The sequence below is a fragment of the Citrus clementina genome, unplaced genomic scaffold (assembly GCF_000493195.1).
Source record: "Citrus clementina cultivar Clemenules unplaced genomic scaffold, Citrus_clementina_v1.0 scaffold_2, whole genome shotgun sequence".
Lineage (NCBI taxonomy): Eukaryota > Viridiplantae > Streptophyta > Magnoliopsida > Sapindales > Rutaceae > Citrus > Citrus x clementina.
In genome coordinates this window covers 3,025,751-3,046,844 of record NW_006262688.1, presented here as the reverse complement: position 1 = coordinate 3,046,844, position 21,094 = coordinate 3,025,751, and the positions used below count along the sequence as shown (strand labels likewise).

The following is a 21,094-nucleotide window of genomic DNA, read 5'->3' as shown; positions in this document are numbered from 1 at the left end:
AGCGGACTAACAACTTCTTGTTCTTTGCTTTCTCCGTTGGGATTGGTGTTTGAATTAACCCCATTTGCCCTAGTGCCAAGTTTATCTAAAGTCACTTGAGTTGTTGTTTTATCTTTTATTTTATTTTATTTTATTTTTTGGGGTTTTACTGTTCTTTTTCAAACCCAAATACAAATCAATATCAAATCTCTATCAATTTTACACCAACAGGAGATTGACGGAAGATTTACACAATAAAATTTGAGATCGACGCCTATCTAATAAAGTATCTTAAATCACTTTCAGTATCAACTGATGTAATATTTAATTAGAATCCTTAAATATTGTTGTTGTCCCTTCAATCCTTAGTCCTTGTCCTTTCAAAAACTCTCAAGACATCTCTGTTGTCAATTACGATTAATTATATTACAGCACTATCTTTTTTTTATTTTTACAATAGTACCCTTGTCAACAATCCTAAAGACATTAATTAAAAAAATCAATTTATTAAATTAATCCTTAAAGTAAAATAACAATTAACTTAAATTTGTTGTTATTAACATTAAAATAACATTTTATTTTTTCATTATATCTGCAATGTTGTTTTAAGGGTATTATTGAAAAATAAAAATAAAATAAAAGTAAAAATATAACTTTATTATTGATGAGAATATTTTAAAATATTTATAAAATTAGAGATTAAATAATTACTTAACTCAAAATTAAAAAAAAAAAAAAAAACTAAACGAAACATTTACTCAATCATCATATTAATATATTCTTTCACACAAAAAAGAGTCCAAATTAACGTTTGTCAATTGATTCCAACCACGGGATCGCTCAATCCAACGGCTTCAAATCCACAAGGCCCACTACAAGCTCAGTCAAAAGTTAGAAATCAAAAGCCAAGTCCATTTACCAGCTCTCGTCTCTCTCACTAGTCACTACCCACGACTTAACCCCAAAATAAAAAAAGCACACACAAGACGTTTAAACAGTTAACCCCCGCGGAGTCTTCGACTTCAACTCTAAGCAAACAATCAACCGTCTCCAGATTCTCTCTCTTTGTTCCTCGATTCGAAATTCATCCGGCGGTTAGATCAATTACTCTTATGAAATTATTATTAAATTTTAATTTTTTCAATACTGATTGAGTTTTGCGAATTTTCTTTACTGAGTTATTAATTAATTTTGATTACAGGCTTTCTTTTCCGGAATTGAGAAATTGGAAAGAAATGAATCAGAAAGGGTTGATTTACAGCTTTGTTTCGAAAGGCACTGTCGTTTTAGCCGAGCACACGTCGTATTCCGGAAATTTCAGTACCATTGCCATTCAATGTTTACAGAAATTGCCTGCGAGTAGTAGCAAGTACACGTATTCATGCGATGGCCACACTTTTAACTTCCTCCTCGACTCTGGATTCGGTATATTTTTTGGCTTTTAATCAATGATTATTTTTATTTTAGTCTTTTTGAGTACGAAATTGTGCCGTTCTTAGAGATTTAAAATTTTATGCAGTATTTCTGGTTGTTGCTGATGAATCGGTTGGGAGAAGTGTGCCGTTTGTTTTTCTCGAACGAGTCAAGGATGATTTTAAACAGCGGTATGGGGCGAGTATTCAGAATGAGGAATCACACCCCCTTGCTGATGATGATGAGGATGATGATTTGTTTGAAGATCGATTTAGCATTGCCTATAATCTTGACAGAGAATTTGGGTTCGTATGTCCCTTCGTTATGTTGAATTGTTTTTTTTTTTTTTCAGGTTGTGATATTCAGTTAGGTTATAATGCTTGTGTGGTTATTGTTTCTAGGCCAAGGCTTAAGGAGCACATGCAGTATTGTATGAGCCACCCTGAGGAGATGAGCAAGCTTTCCAAATTAAAGGCTCAAATAACTGAGGTCAAGGGGATTATGATGGACAATATTGAGAAGGTGCGTGTTTTTTTCCTGAAGAATGGTATTGGTATTATATATATGTATATATGGTATTGTAGCTTTTAGAATCTTTACTTATTATCAACATGGGCTGATTGATTGCGTTCATGATGAATGGTTTTGATTTTCTGATACAAGATATTTTCTAGAATGTGCTGCTAAACTTGTGTGGATTTTAGGAAGGTATATGTCATATTGCAATAGAAGTGGATGCTAGATATTTTCTAGAATGTGCTGCTAAACTTGTGTGGATTTTAGGAAGGTGTATGTCATGTTCCAAAAAAATAGAAGTGGATGCTATTTAATAAATTTAACCTGAATGCATTTAGATTTTGGGAAGGGATGGATTGTCATTGAGGTTATGATGCATTTTCTTTTACATGAATCCCTTATCTAAAGTTAGCAGAGAGTTATCTTCACATATGAAATGGAATTTTTCTTGTTTCAGTTTATGATTATTGAGTAGGTTTGACATCCCTGATTCTGATGTTCATTATATGAAAGTTAATAAAGAAATGTCTGGTTGATATTTATGTTGGGCTAGGGAAGATATTTATGGCCTGTTCGTAAACGAAGTTAAAATGAAGTGAGAAGGAGAACAATATTTAAAAGATAGGTTGATGTGTTGGCCACATTTAGAAATTCTACAGTAGGCATAAAAAGGATAGACTAGAAAGCCTGAACATCTTTTGATATGGATTATGGTTGATGATATTTAGAAAACTGCAAGGCATATTTTGGTTGGTTGTATGGTTGATTTGATGGCTTGAGGTTAAGGATAGGAAGTAATAAAGTATAATCAAATTTTAGACTTAGTTGGTGTCTGCAACCAAAATGTGATAAACAAAGTCAGGTATTTGTAGCTGTGACCAATAAACTGATCGAGTAGAAGGGAAAAGATTAAAATTTAGGCGTCACACCTGAAATTTTTCTTTGCTGTTATTTTTTCATTGTAAGTTTAAATAACAATTATTTTTTGTTTAGTCAGTTTTTCCAAATTTTTAAGCTATCCATGTGTATTTCTACCTTGTTTCCACTAATCTATTTTTCAGTAGTTTTGTGAGCTTTGAGTTGTTTTGTTGCCAAAGAAGATGAAGGAAGAAGTACTTTTTGCTCATTGTGATGAATGAGTTGTCTGTCAATATTATTCTGATGCTAGTTGCCTAAGAACCTTTGGCTTAATGCTTAGGGACTGTATTGTGACGACATTTTTTCTTACCTCTACTTTCTGAGCCCCCTTACTACTGGCTTTTGTATTATAGCTTACAATCTTAAAATATTCAACCAAAAGGCTAGCATTTTCTTACATATAAAGCATCTCAATCTTGTTCCTAAAACTTGCTTGAAAATCCTTCCTAGTTCATGTTTCTGCCTTTGTAAAATCATGTATTAGACTATTAAAATGATTATGAAAATCATGCATAGACATTTTGAATTAGAATTCAAAATATTAGAGAAGCCTAAGGATAGAAAAAATAGAGTTTTGAAAGATTGAAGACCCTAAGGAGGGAAAGGAAGAGCTAGTATTATCCCATTGTCCTGCACTACCACTTATTGTGGTCTGGGCTTGAAACTTATGTAGAGATGTTTTTCTTATCTAGGACTGTTAACTACTTATTCATTCATCTACTAGCTGCATTAACACGTGCCTATATGCCACTTACAAAGTGTGATTGTGATAAGCCCAGAACTGAAATGGTTAAATAAACAACCCAGAAACTTGTATTTATCAACAGAAATAAACCCAAAACACCCAAGCATTCGAGAGGCTTGGTATCTCTCCCAAAATGAGCAAGCTCACTACAAAATAATTCCCTGGATCCCCCTCCCCAAAAAACCAGCTCCTCCCATATAACCTCCTCACTTCTACGCCAAAATCGAATAACAGAAAAAACTCTAACAAATTATCAAAACCGAAAACCATCAACTTATTACTAACAGAAATGCATAACAAACTCCTCTCTCTATACTACTTAATGCCACGTCAGCCACGATGGGTATTTCCAGAATTACCCTTGCGCCTTGCATATGTGAAACGCACTTGTGGCCTAACATTACCATCCGCCCAAACTTTCACCTTGTCCTCAAGGTGGAAATCGGGAAATTGTTGTTGGATCAGATGAAAATCCTCCCAAGTTGCCTTAAACTCAGGCAAGGATTTCCATTTGAGCAGCACCTCCACTTCACCGGATTGACCATTAACCTTAGGACGAACTCCCAACAATTTTTCAGGTTCCACCACGAGTTCAAGCTCAGGAGTCAACTGTGGGGGGATAGTGGGGGAAAAGGATGTGGGGGGATAGTGGGGGAAAAGGATGACACACCAAGTGCTGCCCTCAATTGTGAAACATGAAAGACAGGGTGGAGTTTTGCTGTTTGTGGCAGTTCTAGTTTGTATGCCACCTTCCCGATACGCTGAAGAACCTTAAATGGACCGTAGTAGCGTGCAGCTAATTTCTCAAACTTACGTTGAGCGAGGGAGCGCTGCCGGTAAGGTCTTAGTTTCAGAAATACCAAATCACCTGCATTGAAATCTACATGATGGCGCTTTTGATCAGCTTGCAGCTTCATCCGCTGCTAGGCACGAAGCAACTGCATCCTCAGATCGTCCAGTATGGCATCACGATCCTCCATTAACTGTTCCACCAAAGATACCGAAGCAGCTCCTTGCTCAAACTGAATAAGAGGGGGTGGATCCCTTCCATAGAGAGCACGAAATGGAGTACAACGTGTAGAAGAGTGGAAGGAAGTATTATACCAATACTCAGCCCATGCCAACCAGCGAGCCCAACTTCGAGGTTTTCCAGAAGCAAAGCAGCGTAGATACGTTTCCAGACAACGATTGACAACTTCTGTTTGTCCATCAGATTGTGGATGATAGGCAGTGCTTCTTTTGAGAGTAGTTCCCTGTAGCTTGAACAATTCACTCCAAAAATGGCTCAAGAATATCCTATCTCGGTCAGAGATAATTGACTGTGGTATTCCATGAAGCCTAACAATTTCACGAACAAAGACTCCAGCAACCGAAACAGCAGAAAAAGGATGTTTCAATCCTATAAAGTGAGCATACTTACTCAGCCTGTCCACCACTACTAAGATGGCATCCCACCCTTCAGAACGAGGCAGCCCCTCAATAAAATCAAGTGTGACTTCCTCCCAAACCTGGGCTGGTAGTGGAATAGGTTGAAGTAACCTCGCGGGAGTAGTGGCCAAGTATTTATTCTGCTGGCAGGTGGTGCATTCCCGTACAAATCTGGTGACATCCTTGCGCATACCTATCCAATACAATTCTGCTGCTAAGCGTAGGTAAGTTTTTGTTTCTCCCGAATGTCCCCCAATCGGAGTGGTGTGAAACTCTCCTATGAGAGCAGAAAGAAGCTTAGAAGTCTGAGGAATAACCAGCCGACTCTTGTAGAACAATACTCCATGCTCAACTGAGAACCCCACATGAGATTGTGTACCCGAAGTTATGTCTTCCCTTAGTTTCTTCAGAAATGTATCCTCTGCCAACTCAACCTTTAAGGAATCCCAATGTTGCCACTAAGGAATCGCCAAGGCTGAACACTCTGTTGGTTCTGTTAAGCGTGAGAGTGCATCCGCTACTCGATTACTTGCCCCACTACGATATTGAATATCGAAATCATATCCCATGATTTTGGTGATCCATTTTTGATATTCAACTCCAACAATCCTCTGCTCCAAAAGGAATTTTAAGCTCTGTTGGTCTGTTCGCACAATGAATCGCCTTCCCAGCAAGTACGGCCGCCATTTCAGGATTGCAAACACTATGGCCATTAGTTCTTTCTCATATATGGACTTAAGGCGAGCCCGGGGCCCCAAAACTTGGCTGTAGTAAGCTACTGGTTGTTGCCCCTGTAGTAGAACAGCCCCTAACCCAAAACCAGATGCATCAGTCTCAACAATAAATGGCTTTGTGAAATCAGGCATTGCCAACACAGGGACTGAAGACATCGCTTGTTTGAGTTCTTCAAATGCCGCTGCAGCTTCTGAACTCCACCCAAACCTATCTTTCTTGAGCTGATCAGTCAAAGGCGATGCGATTCTAGCATACCCAGCCACAAACTTTCTATAATACCCCGTCAATCCCAGAAATCCCCTTAATGCTTTCAGATTAGTGGGCGTCGGCCACGAGTTCATGGCCTGGATCTTACTTGGATCCGCTGCCACCCCTTGTCCAGAGATGATATGGCCTAAGTATGCCACTTGAGTCCTTCCAAACTCACATTTTTTTCGGTTGGCATAAAGGCTGTTGGCCTGCAATATTCCCAAGACGAGAGCCAAGTGCTGCTGATGGGATTCCATTGAAGGGCTGTAAATTAGAATGTCATCGAAGAACACTAGCACAAACTTCCGAAGATAAGGCCGGAAGACATCATTCATCAAGGATTGGAAAGTCGCCGGGGCATTCGTTAGTCCGAAAGGCATGACGAGGAACTCGTAGTGGCCATCATGCGTTCGAAAAGCAGTCTTATGGACATCCTGACTACTGACTCTGATTTGATGGTAGCCCGACTTTAAATCTAGCTTGGAAAAAATTCTGGCACCATGTAACTCATCTAGGAGTTCGTCAATGACAGGGATGGGATACTTATCTGGTACCGTCGCTTTGTTGAGAGCCCTGTAATCCACACAAAAACGCCACGATCCGTCTTTCTTCTTAACCAACAAAGCTGGGCTCGAGAATGGACTATTGCTGACTTGGATTATTCCCGCATCTAACATCTCCTGAATCAGTCTTTCAATCTCATCTTTCTGGGCATGAGGATAGCGGTATGGTCGGACACTAACAGGTTGACTGCCGTCTTTGAGCAAAATGGAATGCTCATGTCCCCTAGTAGGTGGTAAGCCCATGGGCATGTTAAAAACCAATTCGTATTCTGCTAGGACTTGGTTTAGATCCGTTGGCACCTCAGGGCTCACTTCGCACAAACCTTCAAATTGATTACATTCCACCAGAATTCCAGCTCCCTCGTGTTTAATGGTGCGCATCATTGCCTTCAATGAAACCAAAGTCTTGCCAAGGGAAAGATCCCCTCGTAGAGTAACAGATTCATTTCCGACCATGAACTTCATCACCTGTGTCTTCCAATTTGTGTGTGTCATCCCCAAAGTTTCAAGCCACTGTACTCCTAATATAACATCCGAGCTCCCCAACCCAAGCGGCAAGAATTCCTCTACAATTTCTATTCCTTGTAGATGAATAGTCACTCTCCGACATAAACCTTCTCCCTTTACCGCCGCTCCAGTACCCATGGTCACCCCATAAGCCCCAGTTTTAACAATGGGTATCTGCATCTTACTAACCAAATCTAGAGAAATAAAATTGTGGGTTGCGCCTGAATCAATCAGTACCACCACCTCTTGCTCCCCGATAGTCCCTTTAAGCTTCATCGTCTTTGGTGTAGTCAGACCAACCACCGAGTTAAGGGAGACCTCTACCACTTGATTAATTTCGGCCGTTTCCAGTTCAGGATCGACTTCACCCGAACCTTCTTCCTCTTCCTGCTCTGCTTCGTCCATGTCGTAGGTGAGAAGGACAGTCAATTCTTTCTTCTTGCAGCGATGCCCAGGTGCCCACTTTTCATCACATCGATAACAGAGTCCTTTCTCTCTTTTCTTCTGTAATTCTGAATCAGACAACCGCCTAATCTCTCCCGAAAATCGAGTCGTGTTGTGATTTGCCCCAATCGAAGGTCGCGAAGCTTCAGAATGGAGGTTCACACCTCGTGTTGACCCTCCTGCTCGATGAAACCCACTGTCTGCTTTGTGGGTCTTGGTCACCCATAGTTTCTCCTCAATCTTTTGGGCTAAGTCCATGGCCCGGCCCAAATTACTGGGTTCCATGATCCGAACCTCGACCCGGATTTCAGGCTTCAATCCGTTGATAAAATTTCCCAGAGCTAGTTCGTCTGTAATGTTCTCCAACGGCGCCGACAGTTCGATGAATTTCCGGCGGTATTCTCGCACACTGCTACCTTGAGTAAGGGCTAGCCATTGTTCATAGAGGGAACCCGCTTGGGTTACTCGGAATTGTTTCAAGATTAGGACCCTCATCTCTTCCCAAACCACTATGGATCTCTTCCTATTCTCCCATTGATACCACAACAGAGCATCTCCCTCGAAAGCTATTATTGCCGCCTCAAGTTTTTCTTCATTGGATAACCGATTTACGGAAAAATATCGTTCAGCCTTCAGAATCCAGCCATCCGGATTTGAGCCATCGAACAGTGGCATTTCAAGTTTCCGGAATCGGAAATCATGGCGAGTTCCGCCTGAGCTCGACCCACCGCCGAAGTTGGGACTGAACATCTTTTCCCCTTTATACGAGTTCGAACCTCCCGTATCCTCCTGAAGTTTGATGAACTGTTCGAATCGTTTGTTCATCGTCTGTATTTCATCCTTCAACGATCCCATTTCCCGTTGAAACTCCTCCTGCGCAACAACCATTGCCTCCTCCATGGAATCCATTCGTTGAGCAACATTTTTGCCAGTCATTTTCAAGGTACGTGACTGCTCTGATACCAATTTGATAAGCCCAGAACTGAAATGGTTAAATAAACAACCCAGAAACTTGTATTTATCAGCAGAGATCATGACATCACGCCCAAGCATTCGAGAGGCTTGGTATCGATACCAAGCCTCTCGAATGCTTGGGTGTTTTGGGTTTATTTCTGTTGATAAATACAAGTTTCTGGGTTGTTTATTTAACCATTTCAGTTCTGGGCTTATCAGATTGATGTATGAATGATCAGACGAGAGAATTAAGCTTAAATCATAATAGCTTACATAAAGTGCTGCATATAAGCATTCAGTTCTTCCCACAAAGTATGACCGATCCTCTTAACCAATTGAATTTTCTTGAATCACTTTTAAATTAAATTTTTGTAATATAAATATATGAATGTACAAACTCCTTGTGGTTGGGACAACAACCCAATTATTATTACACCGTAGATAGTTTTTTAAACTGGTTTATGTCTAGGCAAACTTTAAACATTAATCATAGATAGTTTTTTAAACTAGATTCTGTCCAGGCAAACTTTAAACAGTTTTCCAAACTCTCTAAAAACATTATGCTGCAGAAATGAAGATCTAGCTCAATTTGCTTTTATCATAAGATGGATGATTTATAACTAGGATAAGTCTTATTAAGCTTCTTCCAAGTGCACTAGAAATAAACAAATGAAGCACTTCTTTGGCCTTTTTTGTTAAATTTGAAATTGAACACAATCAAGATGCTTAGATTGTGGCCTCTCAAATTATTGGCCCATAATTTTACTGAAAATTTGACTCCATAGTGTATGAAATTTGACGGTTAAAATGTCCATAGTAGTAATGGTATAATTTTCTTTGAAAGGTTGGCTGGTGTTGGTTCATTCATTGGCTGTGTTGCACGTACCGATAGCAAATGGAAATTTTAGAAAGATAATCTGTTGTAGTACTAGTTAAACAAGTATTGATAAAAACAAGTATGCAAGTTGCAATTTGGGTATTTTGGAATTTGGATATTTTAGCATGGCCAATTTGATAATGAGTCACTAACCAGTTAGAACTCGTGAGATTGATATGTTGGCTTCAATAAGCAAAGGAGGTTAGAAAGGATGCCACAGTGGGGAGAAAGAATTTGATGATTTAGAAAACCATGAACTTTGCTCCACAAGTGTCGTTGAACAAGAGATGCATAGCAAAGCATACCTGATTCCTTTTCATTTTTAGTAATTGTTAAAATACAGGTCTGCTACCATGAGGTCATTGAATAACTGACCACAACCTCGTGGTGAAGGGTAATAAATAGGTGGCTCTAACAGCGCCGCAGTTAAATTTCCTGCAATGACTTGGTATCTTCTATGAAGTGAGATTGGATTAAGAAATAAAGAGGAAGCTCCAACTGCCTCGTTTATGCTCTTCTGATATTTGAAGAGAAAATGAAGTTGAAGGTAGCCAATGGAGTAACACATAAGTCAAGTAGATGAGCCAATCTTGTTTTCCCTGTTATCATCTATATAGTTCCTCACTTCTTGTTGCTCTCAAAGTTTCAAGTCCATTGAGGATAACTCCTAAATGGTCCTACTGATGTTAAACAATTTAAAAAATATTTCATCCACTCACCCACATTCTGACTGGGTATGCATGTATATATATGCCAGTTTGCAAAGTTTTAAGTCCCTTGAGGATAAATCCTAAAAGGTCTTCCTGGTATTAAAATATTCGAAATATCTTATTCACTCACTCACACTCTAGCTTTGGGATATGATATAGATGCAATTGGTTTGCTTTTTCATTTGAGTAGAACAAGATAAAAAGACATAAAGGTTTTGGTCCACGGTGCCCAGTTGGAGGACGGCACTATATTACATTGCTTTCTATGTTGTCAATCATTCAGTTGAAGCTTTCCACTTGGGGGATCCTGAAATAATTAAATGTTGTATCAGGTTTTGGATCGTGGGGAGAGGATTGAGCTACTGGTGGATAAAACAGAGAACCTGCAATTCCAGGTACATAAGTCTTGTTATTAGTCTTACAAATGTTGAACTGGATTCGGAGGAAGTTCAGGACTTGAGACATTGAGATTGACCTGATTCTGGTGATTCTTGTCTTTGACTTTAGGCTGACAGCTTCCAGAGACAAGGGAGGCAGTTACGGCGAAGGATGTGGCTGCAGAATCTGCAAATGAAGTTGATGGTGGGAGGAGCAGTTATTGCCTTTATCATCATAGTTTGGCTCGTTGCCTGCGGAGGATTTAAATGTTAATGGCGGGCGAAGCAAAATGTTAGTACTGGTAGAATTTTCATTGTATAAAAGGAAGAAAAATGTTTCTGGTTCTGTATACGACAGTGTTGATGCTAAATGTAGAACCGCACTATCTGTTTGACATCGTCATCAAACCTCTGTACTACCTGACGTGATTGGTTTTGTTAATATGATTTCTTACTGTAGAGGATACGAGACCTACCTACCTATTAAAGCTAGAGCTTATCTTTTCATTCCATTGATTTTACTTTTCATTGTTTGAAATCTAGAATTACAATATAGAATCGAAATACTGTTTTGGTAAATTGATATGGCTGGCTTTAGTAGCACCAATGGAAGAATTCCTAGCCGCGTACTTGATTCCTATGCAAAGGAGTTTATTTGTCCATACATGGCTTGTCCCTATACTGCATCTGCGATAACTTGAGTTAAAAAGTAAACAATAGTGAGTGAGATTTCTCGTCCCCATTTAAACATTTAAAAATGTGGACGTTATGCTTGAAAGATAATGATGGGTGGTAGTTGGTTTTATTGTTTCAATCTTATCTCATTGCACGCCGAAGAAACCTATTACTTCAATTTGGGGCATTCAGCAGCTGAATCATAAAGTTTTTTTTTTTTTTTTTTTTTGTCTTAACCACGAGGTATCCTGTGGAGGACTCCAACTGTGGGAGACACTTTTAAACTCGTACCACAATTTAGATTAGAAATCCCCACTTAAATCGGGAGATACAGGTTCTTCCAATAAAGGCGGCTTCCTTGCGACTCGAACTGGGAAGTAAACACAATCAAGCCACTTAAGGAGACTTCATTGCCAGTGGAGCCAATACTTTGTTGGTGCTGAATCATAAAGTTTTGGAAAGCGGAAAGCATAATGAATTGGTTGCTTAATCAACAAATAACTACCAAAATTCATTGTGACTGTTCTTCTAATTGAATGAAATTGCATCTGGGTTGTGGTTTCAGTATCACCAAGTTTTACTCATAATTAACTTGAAAACATACCAAATTGTGCAAGTGAAAAAGATCATAAACAATGAGGCAAACTACAAGTTCACATAAAGCTAAAGTATGAATTAGAAAAAAAGGCACATGGAGATTCTAAGGGTTGGACTCAAAGTCAAAGCTTAGAAATGTTATTAGTATTAGGGTTTCTTAAATTACATTTTTTATTGCAAAAATAAATAACAGAACATGGAATTAGGTGGGTCAGTGTGTAAATTTTACTTTAAAGTAATGTAAGTTAGGGACCCTTAATATTATTATTGGAGGACGGACACTCGAACCGTAATGCACGTTCATAAGTTAGGGTGACGACGGAGAGTTTGTGCCACCGCACATGCTGCTTCTTTGGGGCGTACACCTCGAAAATTGAACTCCCATGCATGTTTAGTGTCTCACACAAGAAAAATACCTCAATATCTCATTACATAAATAACTTCTTATTTGTATGTGATTAATTTTTATTTATCTTAATGATTGTTAAAAGCCAAATTTTGACTTCTTTTGTCTTGTTACGTTACATCATCTATATTTTAGATATCAACCCAAAATTAATTTATTTGTATGACTTGTTGGTTGTCAAATAAGGAGGTCATGGGAGATTACCATTAGATTTGATAAGTTACATATATTGTAACTTAACAGCTGTCTTTTTTGAAATACCAATACAAAAAAATTTCGATAAATTAATACTAGGTAAATTGATAATTTTTTTTAAAAAAATTATTTTCCTACAAGACCCACTTACCGCATAAATGTATAATTACCTAATTCAAAAATAAATCCGAATGATATGTCATGTTGCTTTTGTAAAATATGCTTTTAATGTTGTTCGTTACTTCTTTAAATTTATTTGGAATTAAATCTTATCTCTAATTTTTTTTTTTTGAAATGTAAAATTTCAGTTTGCATTAACGTTTTGCAACAAACGTATGACGAACTCCATATGTTATTTTTAAAATAAAAAAAAAATAAATCTCTGCAATAATCTAATTACTACCAATGTAAGACAACTAACTATATTCAAATAAAATATAATAAATGCTAAATCAAGATAAACAAATACTATAAGCATATCATATTATTCAAAAATAAGGAATTTCTTTGTAAATTAACAGTTTATTAATTTATCAATGGTTGTATGTTGCAATCATAACCCTACTGGTATATCTACAATCAATTACCTATCGAGACTAACCTAAATCAATTCTATATTTCTTTACATTGGATTGAACAAATTTTGACATGAGGACATTCTTTCCTAATTAAAATGTTAGGATATGATCATATTGTAAAAGTTTGAGAAGAGAAGTATACTTTCTTAAAATCATATGGATAATCATCCCTAATTAATTTGTGATGTTACTTAATTTACATTTAAAGAAAGATTCGAAAGCATTAAAAACAGAATCCATGATGGGCATGCAATAATTAGAACAGGAAACTATTCTTAGAATCTAATTAAATTGATTTCCATAATTAATTAATCATAATTCAAAAAAAAGGGAAAAAGAATGAGAGACAAGCCACGTGAGTTGGGCTTCGGTGTGAAGTATGATTGACGTCACTCACATCATTCCTAACGGGCAAAAAAGAAAGATAACGACTGCTGTCTTGCACCACCAACAAAGGAGCGGACCAAATGCAGTAATGTATTCAACTAAATCTCTTTCTCGTATAAACCCAATAAATATAAAAACAAACTTTCGGATTTTATCATTTAAGCCGTTAAAACGTTTTATATTTATTTAACAAGGGCATAATTTAACGATTTTTTAAACAGATCCATGGCCTCTGCGTAAAAATGATCTTATTATCCTCTACTAACGGGAATTACTTTATTTCATTTCTTACTCTTATTCTATCTTGTTTAATAAGGGGAAAAAGAAATCACAGATGATAAAGAAGAAAGTGAAGATAGTTTTTAATTTATTGATAAATATATTGAAAAGAGTTTATTTTATAATGAATTGAAAACTTTTAACAAAGAATTCTAAAAAATACGTGATGATTTTTCACTAAAATAGATGATTGATGCGTATGTATTTTGTTTAATTATACTAATATCTGTCCAAAATCAATTGAATTGAGATCTTAATGATCTAAATAGAAAGCTCATCATATCCAAGAAGAGTTTAATCTACTGTGTAGAGTTGGCAATAGAATGGGATGAGTTGGGATTTCCTGATTGTAATCATATCTCAATTATTTTGTCGAATCTTATCTTCAACAGTAAATTAAGATAAAAATGTTTACCAATCTCGGCTCAATCAAGATTTTGAATGCTAATCAAAATATTAAATTATCCCAAATGACAAGATTTTTTTATCACATGTTCAAAATTATGATATAAATGATATGTTATATGCTTATAACGAACATGTCATACATTTATAATTGACATATTATATATATTATTTATCAAAAAGACTTGCATAAATGTCCAACCTATAGGATTTATATGATCCATCAAATCGATTTATTATACATTTTTAAGAATTTAAATTTCAAAACATTCAAAATTTCGATTGGAATTTTCAAACTTCATGTATCATGTCCGAACAGTGAATCAGAATAAATTTGAGTCTCGAATCCTCATACAAAATATATCAAAATAAATTTTATGCCAAATTTATCCTAAAATGGGATAGAATCCCGAATCCCAATGGAGATCCCGAGAATTCTACTAATCGCACTGCTATGTCATTGTATAAGAATATGTGGAATAAAGTACGCTATTATGCAATAAAACAAAACTTTAGGTTCTTAAAAGATAAAATTCCCAAAATCTTGTCTGTTAAGCCTTATCCCCGCCAGTCCCACCATGTGTATGTATAAATGTCGCAGTTACGTCACTGCCGCACTTGCACTTTTATCAGTACAACCAAGACGTCACATCACATCAAGCCCACACAGATATAGGCGAACAGCTTCTAATTATTGATTAGCATTCAGTTGATGCTTGTTCTTTTTTTTTTTTTGTTTTTTTGCCCCTCCTCATTAGCAAACTCATTAATCCCACTCTTCTTCTTCATTTTCTTTCGTGCAAGACACTCTTCGAATTGTTCATGCTGTCTTTAACTTTGACAGTAACACCCACCTCGTCTTAGCCTCCTCCAGATCTTTCTTTAACAAAATGGGGAACTGTTTTACTACTGCCACCACCATCACTACGACCACTGCTACTACTGCCGCTGCTTTTACTTCAAAGAAATCAACGGCCGAGATCGCACCCTACGATTGCGTTGTCAAGGTCAACAAACCCACCCCGTCCGTCCGATTGTGCGGCTCCCCGAACAGCATCCTCACCGCCTACGTCCGTTTCGCCCTCCTCTACAAATCAATCTCCCCTCGTTTCATCCCCTGCGATAACCCGATATTCGAGACCGAAGTCCCGACGGTGCTCCGGGTCGGATCCGAATCCGTGTCCGGATCCCGCCAGACGCTGCTCGATTTCGTCGAGAGCAAGTTCCCGGAGCCAAGCTTGAATAATATTGGAGACGCGGACGACGGCGACGAGGTGTCGCCGCGCGTGGTGAGGATGATGCGGATGCAGCACGGGAGTCTGAGGTGGCATTTGGCGAGGATGGTGAGGTGGGCGGAGGATCTGGCGAAGCGGAAAGGGAAGAAGGCGGGGGATCCGACGGTGGGGAGTCCGAAGATGGAGTTCAAAAAGTTCGCCAGCACCTACTCGCAGCTGCTGGAGCTGCTGCTCGAGCACGCTCAGATGGAGGAGCGAGTTGTGTTTCCTGGCTTGGAGAAGGATGATCGAGGTACTGCTATACTCAATCATCATGCTTCGCGTTGCACCCTATTAAAACTCTTAATTTTCTTCTTTTTTTTTAATTTTGGGTGGTTTTTCTAATTATTATTATCATTATCACAATATGTTTATTGATTTTTTTTCCCTTGCTGTTGTAGTGGATTTTTCCCGATCTTTACTCACCAGGAAGAGTTAAATAAATGCCACGTTGGACTTTTTTTTCTTCTCTTTTTGTATTTAAATATAATTTTTATTAATTGAAACACCAAAAAAATAATAATAATCCATTTGTTTAGTTGTTGTTGTTTTTTTTTTCCTTGTATTTAACTATTTTAAAAATATTTATTTAATTATTCCTGTTTTCCTCATGGCTCATTCGAGGCTGACAAATTCTTACATTTGTCCAAAAATGGCAAAATCTTTGATGTTGATATGGAAAGTGAATGAACTGATAACTTTAAAAAATTGGAAGAAACATTTTTACTCTATTTATCTTTGATTCTTAATCTGTTTTTTTAATGTTAAAATAGGATCTCTAAGCCCAAAAAAAATAAAAATGTATAAGTTATTTTTAGGTTCATTTTGTTATTTATTTTTATTCTTATTTTGTGAGAAAATAAGGTGGTACTTGTTTTTTGTCTTAAATCTGAATATACTTGAATTAATCTGAATTCTGAATATAGATGAATTAATCTGAATGATATATTTATTTTTTGGTCTGAATCACTAAAAATAAATATTAAGTTGTTTGTTTTCAACTAAAAAAAAATCTTAAAACATGTATTTTTACATTTGCATGATTACAAATTATAAATGTGAAATAAATAATAAACATTTCAAAGAACATGAATAAGATAATATGTGATCATAATATAATTAATGTTCAATTGAATACAATCCTTTGATATTGTTAATTAGTGTATGTTAATCAATTTTATTATATCTTATCTCTATGATGTTTTTATATGAATATTCATAAAAAAATGTGAAGATAAATAATGCTAATTTGAAGAAATAAAAAGATAAAACTACTAATAGTCTATCATTATATTATCACGAGTTATAGAGATGAGTAGTAATGCTAATTATTAAATTTTACTTAGGTAAGGATGAAAATTAATTAACTAGATGGAGGTATTTTAGAGAATATCTTTTAATAATATCATTCAGACTTTTTAGATTAAGCAAAAAGCTAAAATAATTGGCTTAATAACTTAATAACTGAAAATTTTAATTAAAATTGAAAAAATAAATAAACTTAATAACTTAACTGTTTGAAATTTAAGTCAATTAAACTATCTAAAGTCAGAAAAACAAACATTACAGGTTTTCAAATTATACTTCTCTTGTCTGGAAAAGAATCTAGCATAATGCTGATGAAGGATATGATGGTACAGGACTGTGCAAGGCTGCGAATGAGGGATGAAAATTAATTAACTAGATGGAGGTATTTTAGAGAATATCTTTTAATAATATCATTCAGACTTTTTAGATTAAGCAAAAAGAAGCACTTCGCAATCTTTCTGTTCGGCTCAAGTCATTACAGGTAACTGCTGATTGGTGAACAAGATGTAAAATTGTTACTAGTAAAAGTTAAGATCTGTGTTGATTTGTAGGCTTTACTTGGTTTCTTCTTGTGGTTTTGCCTATATGGCAACGTGCATAAAAGATTCGGTATTTAATCAATTATGATTTGGCCATGAGGGGTCTAATATTCTTTGTTTACAGAAGCACTGTAAAGAGCACTTTGAGGAAGAAGAGAGGGATTTACTGCCATTGGTAGAGGCGACAGAGCTGAGCACTGAACAGCAGAAGAGAACGTTGGCTCAGTGTGTGAGTGCGATGCAAGGAACGCACTCACGTTTGTTTAATTTCTTCCTTGAAGGACTGACCCCTGAAGAAGCTATGCAGTACTTGGACTTGACCACTTATGCAGTCATCAAGAACAATCTGTCTCCAAATTTCGTATGACTGTTTGGTAAGATTGATATATATATATGCTGACTTTTTGCTCTTTGGCAATAAGACGTGCTCAAACAAATTAATGATGTTTTTGTTGTCATGTTAATAGCGAAATTTACTTCCAGATGGATGTCGGGTTTAGGACAGGGATTGATTTGCAGGACAGGTTGTATCATGAATGGCTGTGGAAAGATGTCAATGCGTAAGTTGTATTATTGGTGAAAAATATGTAAAGTTTTCTTAGTTGACAAGTAAATGCAATTTCATAATCAATATCAATTAGATGAAAGATTGAGATGTTGAATTTACTACGTTGGGGTTCAATTTTGCTGGTGCTTAGTGAAAGTTATATGTTCCAAAGTCCGTGGTCATATTCCTATTCAAATTATTAAGCTTAGAACTTGCATTCCAAGCAAGGTTCAGAAGAGCAACAAAGTATCTACCGGAAGAGTAATGCTAGGTTCCTAATTATATAATGACGCATTTGAGTCCCAAAAGAATAAGGCCTCCTTCATCATGACACATTTGAATCTTACTGACCAAACCTTGTTTGACAAGCTCGCAGTAATTCTTGGCCCGAGAAGCTGAACATTGACGGTCTGTCGGATCGGTCGCTCAAGACCTGGTCTTTACTCGGATCCGATAAAAGAAACGGAATCACTTCTTCTGAACTTACTGAGAATGATTCTGATCTAGCTTATGACCTACTAAAAAGTAGAGGGTCTCACGATCGAAGGTGTATCAGGTATTTGCGTTGTAGTAATCAAACACCAAACTAAAAAATTTAAAAATTATGGATGTCTACAAGCGTTACGGGAGTAAATGATAATTTTTTTATAAGAATAAAATTAAAATTAGGGTAATTTTTAGGGACCTCCCCTGAAGTTTGGTGTATTAACACTTAGATAGAATGTATTGCTGTAATTACAGATATTTTCCCTACCGTTAGTTATCAGTTAGTTTGACTGTTAGTGGACTGTTAAAATTACTAAAATAACCTTCTCGCAAAAATAATAAATCAGAACCCACGGAAAAAGCTCAGCGGCAACTATGAACCTCCACCTGGATCTGGACCCATAGCACTGAGATAAGCAGCTAATTCAACATCTTCTGAGTATCCGATGCCACTCTTGTTCCCCCAGTCCCTCTGACTACCCAGGATCTGACGCCAAGGCGACCCGAGCTCCTCATCTCAATATTCTCTTCCATCTCCAACTAAGCAGCATCAGAATCAACAAAATATTTGAAAACCCACTTCAATAAAATGGTCATTGATGCTTTGATGGTGTGTATTGGGTATAAAGAGGCTCTGTCGCAGACTGGAGCTGGAGCTGGAGCTGAGCTGAGTTGACCCGTTGAGCCAATTGCGTTTGCAGTGTCCATGTGTAAGCGTCTATTGTATAACAATAACGAAGCAGTTTTTAATTTCTTATGTTCCACCGATGGGGAAAGTGGGTTTACTATTATAGGAGTATTGTCTATTGTGATTGGTTGGGTCTTTTGTGAACTGTGGGCTGGTTTCTTTTCAAGTGAATAGACTAACACAACAAACGATTCAAAGCAAAATAATAATTGGCGGGGTGTCATGCCAGTCAATCCGAGTTGGAATCATCATCAGTGGCTCAAGGGTGATGGCAGCGGCAGTTGGATGGCGTCAGCGATGGCCAAAGTGGCGACGGCAGGGTATTAGTTTTTGTGAGACAAGCCGTGCTCTTGGGTTAATATTTGGCGGTGGACGGAGCTAATTCAGAGGCTGCAGTGAATGGGGTTGGTTGCCAGCGCGAAGAGGGGACTCCGGCAGTGGCAAAGCACCACAACCGGCTGCTGGTGGAGCCGTGGCCAGCTGGTCAAGGCTGGGCAAGCAAGTTGGTCAAATTTTTTGTCTATCGGATAAAAATATTTTTTTTTAAATATGCTTTTACATAATTATCCTTTTATACTGACGTTTTATGTATTTTTATACTAACGGTAGGGGAGGTGTCTGTAATTACAGCAATACATTCCATCTATGTGTTAATACACCAAACCTCAAGGGAGGTCACTAAAAATTACCCATTAAAATTACTGTAAAAGTAACTATTGAGAGCCGATGAGATAAATTTAGACCTCAAATGTCACTGTTTAAATTTTACTTCATCTATCATTTAATTTAGCCTCATCTGTTGGATTTCATTACATTGAATCCAATTGTGAATTCATAATGTAAAAGTTATATATATAAAAAATAAAATAAAATTTAAAAAAAAAAAATCCTGCACTCTACACCATGATTCTACAGAATGCAAGTTCATTCATGACAAGGCTTCCGATCCTGCCCTGTCCATCCATATTCCCTTCATAGTCCCCTCAAGCTTCTCCCGAGACTAAAGCAATATCCTTAATCAACCTCCTACAAAAGGAGCAAAATTAGTACAGCTTCATTATAAAATTTCTTGAAATACAAATTACCCTAATATAAGGCTTACATAGAAGAAATTAAAACAACTAGGATTTTGTAAGATACTTCAAGAGGTAATAATCTATTGACTCTCTGATAATTTGTAATTCTGTTACTATGTAAAAAAGATTTAAACCTTAAAATTATTAAATAAATTATTAATAAATAATTAGTTTATATTTATAATTTTATTTGTTAATGTTTAATATAATTTTATGCTATTAATTTTTATTTTAATCTTTTCTGTACTCTCCAGTCGTCACTACGCTGCATCAAATACACACACACATACAATATGAAAACGATTTTTTAACATCAGAAGTAAAATCCAATGTCTTCACATATATTAAAATGAATTAATAGAAAATCGTGAATACGAGTTACAAAGGTAGCTCCAGATCATAAACTCATAAATTATTTCTAATCTTTTTTATTAATAAATGTTTATATTGCATTAACTGTAATTGTTAAAATAGAATAACAGCTACTAGATTAGACAGGAGGAGAATCAAAGTTTTACTACGGGATACTTAATTTTGATGTACCCTTCGCTTTCACTGGAGCCTTATTAATACAACATTGAAACAACTTTATGGAAATATGTTTTTCAAAAAGGTCTAGCTACGTGATCCACATGGATCATAGTGGCCAAAATAAAAACTTGTACAGGTAAATATGTAAACCAAGCTTTTAATTGTACCTTAAGAACAGCACAAGCCTACGTGGCTGCAGTAATGATAGGCCTCGACGCTCATCAAGGGTACCTAAGCCTAATACCCTGTATCAAGGATACACATGAGCTGCTACATGAGAACTTGGTAGCTAAAGGGACACATGTGCACTCCACTAGTTTTGCAAATGGACTTGGTCTCCAAAGAATCTTCACTTGCTGATTTTATGTTATTTGATTTCTTATTATTTGAATTATTGTTATTTGATTTAGCTGTTAGTTTAAGAGAATAAGTCAGCCTAGAATCAGCCAACAATCACGATCAGTTGAGATTGTGATGGTTTCATATTGTTCTAAGTATAAATGAGCTCCAACAGCAAGAATAAAAGAGTTCAGTATCAATTAAATTCAATTACTTGTGGTTATTCTCACCCTAAGAGAAATCTATTTTAATTGGCTTTGACTGGGACCGCATCAAGTGGTATCAGAGCAAGTTACTATGACTACCAACAGAGATCGACTCGACCGTGTGGAAGCTGACATAACTCATCTGCAAGAAGGGATGAAATGA

General features: G+C 36.7%; 2 protein-coding genes across 2 annotated transcripts; both read left to right on the top strand.

Annotated features, from left to right (window-relative positions):
- Positions 1-876: 876 nt before the first annotated feature.
- Positions 877-10,931, top strand: LOC18050411 (vesicle-associated membrane protein 727). The gene is made up of 6 exons (XM_024190251.1): positions 877-1,073; positions 1,181-1,404; positions 1,499-1,697; positions 1,794-1,914; positions 10,371-10,433; positions 10,546-10,931. The coding sequence occupies exons 2-6, from the start codon at positions 1,215-1,217 to the stop codon at positions 10,687-10,689; spliced, it is 717 nt and encodes a 238-aa protein (XP_024046019.1). The 5' UTR covers positions 877-1,073; positions 1,181-1,214; the 3' UTR covers positions 10,690-10,931.
- A 3,468-nt stretch (positions 10,932-14,399) lies between these two features.
- Positions 14,400-17,986, top strand: LOC18050409. The gene is given in 3 exon segments (XM_024190159.1): positions 14,400-15,464; positions 16,852-17,000; positions 17,183-17,986. Coding segments are annotated over 3 exon segments (1,029 nt in total). The 5' UTR covers positions 14,400-14,827; the 3' UTR covers positions 17,426-17,986.
- The last annotated feature ends 3,108 nt before the right edge of the window (positions 17,987-21,094 follow it).